The sequence below is a fragment of the Thermobia domestica genome, chromosome 12, assembly GCF_964235325.1.
Source record: "Thermobia domestica chromosome 12, izTheDome1.hap1.1, whole genome shotgun sequence".
In the NCBI taxonomy this organism is placed as follows: Eukaryota; Metazoa; Arthropoda; class Insecta; order Zygentoma; family Lepismatidae; genus Thermobia; species Thermobia domestica.
The window spans coordinates 147,198,741-147,204,205 of record NC_137465.1 but is presented as its reverse complement, the minus strand read 5'-3'; the positions used below and the strand labels follow the sequence as shown (position 1 = coordinate 147,204,205).

Here is a 5,465-nt window from a genome sequence, read left to right as displayed (position 1 = left end):
AGGTTCTCTTATGTCTCCACATGTTACGGATTCTAAAATATTTCTTGACAAAAGATGAAATACGAAGAAAAATGCGAGAGACAGAAAAAAATGCAAGTGGAGACAGATAATCTGGTACTAAGGTCATCGTAAAACCACTATGTAGTTTTCCAGTGACAAGAGTATGCGGCAAGTTAGCACATATAAATGGTGTCTTGGTCTCTTTTGTTGTCAGTCAGTACAACAGTAGCCAAACACAACGATCACTAACGTGCTCTTGAGAATGTGTTACCTTTGGGGCCTTCTTTCTTTAGCCCTGCTGGTTGCCAACGTTTCTGCAACATCGGCTGACTCGGAGAAACTAGCAACAGATGCAACGTCTGATATCGAAGTAAAAGCTGAAGGTGGTGATCAGGAACCATCAGGAACCGCACCTATAGGACTTGGCTTTGGTATTGGGGGAATTGGTGGGGGTGGTTCTAGTGGTGGTGGTGGCTATTATGGATCTGGCCATGGAAGTTATGGTGGCCACAACTCTGCTGGCGGAGGCAGCTACGGAACACAACAAGGGTATGGTGGCCAAAATGTTCACAACAGTGCTGGCCACGGAGTGCATAGTGGTGCAGTGCAGTCCAATTATGTTGGAGGTGCTGGAAAGAAGGCTCAAAACGCTTACCAGAACTTAGGAGGATTTGGTTCGAATGCACGTCAGCAACACAATAAGCAAGCAAATGTTGGGTACTTTGGTGATCTTGCTGGCGTGAAGAAGAACTACCAAGATGGTCGGGCGTATCTTGGAAACCAAGCCTTTGGAACTAACGGACGTAATCGTATGGCTTACGGATCCCATGGAGGACACAAGAAAGGACACCATTCCAGTGGATTCCACAACAGTTATCACAAGGATGAATCTGGACAAAACAGCAACTTCTACGATGACTTCAATGACGTTGGTGGCCACATGAATTACAAGGGCTTTGATGACTTCTATGGAAACCAGGGAGCCAACGCTTATAAGGGAGGTCTTCAAAATGGTGCATTCTTGGCTGATGCAAGAGGAAACCAGGGCCACTTTGGAAATGCCTACGCGCTGGACAACCGTCATGGACAACAAGGGCTATATGGACACCAAGGCTACTATGGGGACCATAATGGTTATGGTCAGCAGGCTGCTTACAATCTTGCCAAGAATTCTGGAGGCCAAGGTGGTTATGGAGCTGGTGGTTATCATGGTGGTGGCTACAGCTCTCAGCATGGTGGACAAAGCAACTATGGTGGAAACACTGGAAACGTTCATTCCGGCGGAAGTGGTGGCCATACTGGAGGAGGATATGGCCATTTTGGCGGGTATTAAGCAAAACGAGTGTGTTGAACAGGAAATAAACAGTAACAAATCTCTTAGTTTTCCCACTTAGTGCTGAACATAATGCTTGTGAAAGAATGCTCAAGTCATTTTTACATAAAACTTTGGTGTTGGTGCAAAAATTTAAAAGACAAACTCCTGAACTTTTTTGGAACATACAAAAGAACATTAAAAATCATTGAATAGAATTAATTTCAAGTGTGTACAGTGCTAATTAAATCGACTTATGGTGATGGATGTTTATGTAATAAAAAAAATATGGAGAAAGAATAACAACGTATTAAATTTAAATTTCCACTCACTTTTGTTCCGATACTTAAAACACAAAGCTCTTCTAGTGTTTTCTTCATTTCTGAACATAAGCAGATAAGTATTTTTATTTTTTAAAAATATACTTTGGGCTAATGAAGTATTCCATTTTGTTGCTTCGTTCTTTGGTGCCTAGTCATAGGATCTGATAAATTGCTGTTATGTAATAACTCAAGTTCACGAAACATTGCTTGCTAGTGATATAATAGACTAACTCTATGTGAATCTTGTTCTATGATTCCGATATTGTCATATCTAATTCAAATTTTGAATATATTGGCGAATAGTTCGCACGATGAGTGTTCACAAGTATCGAATAATCGTCAACAGATAATCATTTTGATATCGACATACAATATTATTCTTTATTTTAATGTCTTTTTGACGTGAAAGTAAGCTATACTTTCGAATTTCGAGGAAAAGAGATGATATACAAATACAAATCGCTTCCTTAAAATCCGCGAGAAAAAAGTCTATTAGATTCAAGGAAGAGTAATAATTTAATTATTTGGATAAAAAGTAAAATATGGTATGCGCCTTGCTTATTTTCAGTTTTATTTGGCTTTACTATAATTATGTGCTTATTTTTCTGCCACTAATTTCACAAGAAAAGTTACAGACGTATACTGTTTCATATTTATTAACTAGAAAATGGAAAGGAAGTCACCGAGGGCCTATATACTTATTTATTTAAATATTTAAACATACCCTTCTGGTATTTGTCTGGTCTGGAATACATCTCTGGAAAATCAATAATCACGCTGGTCACCTGCAGGACTTAAGATCAGAACCTTTCGCTTACTAAGCGAGAAAATTAACTATTCTACACTCTCTTACTCGCTGTTCTATAATTTAAAAGTACTTTTCTCAAATAACACTAGTATTGTTTTAGTATTATTTGAGTAATACATGCACTAATATATGGAAATACTAGTATATCATTCTGAAAGTATTTAGTAGGCTATATTCTGAACTTCTTGTTTATTTTTTCAATTTTATGTGTCACGTTTAAGTCTTGTGAGAAAAAGTAAGATCGATGCCATCACATAAGCCATGGATATTACGTGCAAAATATTTTTGTAGGTGTTACCTTGGTTGGATGGTGCAGTGATAACGCGCTGAACAGTGGTTCGATCCCAGGCTATGGAAATATGTGATAAATATATCCATTGGTAATCCCAGAGTTTTCCTCCCACATTTTCATTCCATTCATTATTTCATAATCACTCACTTTCATTCAGGGGTGCCGATAATGACTCCCCGCAAATCCCGCAGTGAGGGAGAGGGCTGAATTTATGAAACTAAATTCGCAAAGTTCGCATGTTTTTCTAGTTTTGCTGAGGATAAAGATAGCATCGCCTCCACTGCTTTCTTTAATAACTCGCCGCGTTTAACCCAAAGGGCATAATCGTCCGACTAAATTAAAGATGTCATTTTTTTTCTGAACACTGAAGTGAGTGACAGTATGTTTGGTTTGATGTAAACAAATATAATACTCCTTAAGCTTCATACATGTGAGCCTAAATAGTTGTCCTCTTTTGACATATTGATGGAAAACGAAGTTGTATTTGTGAATATCCCACCTTTTGTGAGGATTGCACGTGGGTTGGGATCCTCAGAAATTGCAATCTAATTTACAGCAGTTAGAATAACGTTGTTTAGTATACACCATACATCGATAGCTAATGAATTTCTAACAATGGTTCAGGTATTTCAGTTTGACAACATGTGAGAAGAGATTTGTGGTTGTGTTATCTCAAGTTCCGTACGCACTTACTTCTGGTACGAGGAGTTCCTGGTTCGTTCCCAGGCCATGTAAGTTTGTGGTTGACAGCACAGTCTCCGTGCATTTTCTCTATTTCCTCCTATATTCTCATTCCACCAATTATTTCATAATCATCTATTTTATTGTGGGTCGATAAATTAAAGGTTTCATGTTTTCCAGCCATTAAGAACAGGGATTGTGAGTAAAAGAAAAAACTAAAAAAAAGGAGAAATAGTCATTGTTTTAGTTTATCTGAACTTAGCTTTCTTCAGATGACATTAAAAAAAACTAATTTCAAAACTGAATATACTGCAGTTTCTAAAAGGAATTGGAGTAGAATCTAGTTTTAAGGATCCACTGCAATTGTATATAGACCAAAGGACGGTAGATACAAATAGACGGATAAGAAGACACTGCCAGATCTCAACAAAAATTACAGACAAATTATTGTTCACATGGCCTGGGATAGAAAGAACCAGATTCCCCTCATACTACAAGTAATGGTTCTACCACTGACTTACTATCTTGTACTCTGTGAATAATTATTATTATTATTATTATTATTATTATTATTATTATTATTATTATTATTATTATTATTATTATTATTATTATTATTATTATTATATTAGACCCGATCTCTTTCAGCAATGCTGAAATTTTAACTGTTTTTGATTCACTCCTAATTTTACTATTACTTTTAACTGTTACACCTGCTGAGCGGTCATTCTTTGACTTTAATACTGCTTTAAAGGCTGAAAACGGCCGAAAGCAATTATAAGTTCTCTGAGTGTGGAGGTGGAGAAGAATGGAAAAAATAAATTGGCTCGAACGATAGTGAAGGAAAGATCAATTAAGAAGCAAAAACAGGAAGGTTCTTAAGTGTAAGTAGAGTTCGTATATAATCAAAAACCTGTTTTGCTTTCAATTATCGATGGCTAAATAGCTTTAAAATATAACGAACTCTTCAAATGAGTTCTGGATAACTTAGAGTAAATATTTAAGTGCTTGAAACCAAAACAACTTTGATGAAAAGAACAGCGTATGATTTAAATCAACATACGCTCAGTATTATTTCTTATATTTAAACTACGGGTTCTTTAGGGATTCATAGGACTAAAACAAACTGTTCGAAAGTTCAAAGTGTGAAATGAAGGCAGCAGAAGACATGTTTAAGATTCCAAGTACTTATGTATCTGAGGTCTAGAAGAATAACTTTCCCTATAACTTGTTCAAAAATCTAATTCTAACAAACTTCCCTGCAGATCGGTCAACAGGTAGCTAATTGTAGTAACTAGCTGCGAGAGATCAAAGACATGGGTCTAGTCAAGCTAGTTTGCGCCTAGATCTCGAATTGACCGATCCTTCTTCTCTCAGAGCTATTTATACTAAAACCAAAGTATTTCCGGAATGTCAAAAGTATGTCTTCCGCTACAGAGATCTGGCAGGTTATTTAACTTTACGGAATGGAACTTAAACAAGTGTTGGGTTTTCTAACCTGGCCAGCGCGTAATGTGTTGTTTGGGAGCGAATATATTTTCATGAGGTATTATACGTATAACTTTCCTTGATACAATACAGAAAATTCCAAATAACATAAAAATTCAAATTTTTATAGTCTCTGAATTATAGGCTATTGATTATATATATATATATATATATATATATATATATATATATATATATATATATATATATATATATATATATATATATATATATATATATATATAGTCCTTAGATTTTCTACGAGAACACACACTTCAGCAGTTTGAAGGCTCATAAAATAATAATAGTAATAAAACTAATTTAGATTCACAGCAGATCAGTGTCGTATCAAGTAAATCGTCTTATTACCATATTCGCTAGTGTCATTAATATTCTAACGTAAGATAATTGACAATTGGGTGACATTTTTATGACGATAGATTTCGATTTCTTGGTAATTACACGTTTTAAATTTAAGAATGAGAATGTTAAACACAAACATGCATATTAGGGGACATTTTGTGCCCCGATGAACTTTGTCGGACGGTGGGACACAACCTC

The 5,465-nt window shown here is 35.9% G+C and overlaps 1 protein-coding gene across 1 annotated transcript; it reads left to right on the top strand.

Annotated features, from left to right (window-relative positions):
- The first annotated feature begins 225 nt into the window (after window positions 1–225).
- On the top strand, window positions 226–1,921 carry LOC145665799 (uncharacterized). The gene has a single exon (XM_081732912.1). The coding sequence runs from the start codon at window positions 263–265 to the stop codon at window positions 1,331–1,333; it is 1,071 nt and encodes a 356-aa protein (XP_081589038.1). The 5' UTR covers window positions 226–262; the 3' UTR covers window positions 1,334–1,921.
- Window positions 1,922–5,465: the final 3,544 nt, after the last annotated feature.

Bases quoted from the DNA above. Each gene is read 5' to 3' on its own strand.
- LOC145665799 (XM_081732912.1), top strand. From the start codon at position 263: ATGTGTTACCTTTGGGGCCTTCTTTCTTTAGCCCTGCTGGTTGCCAAC.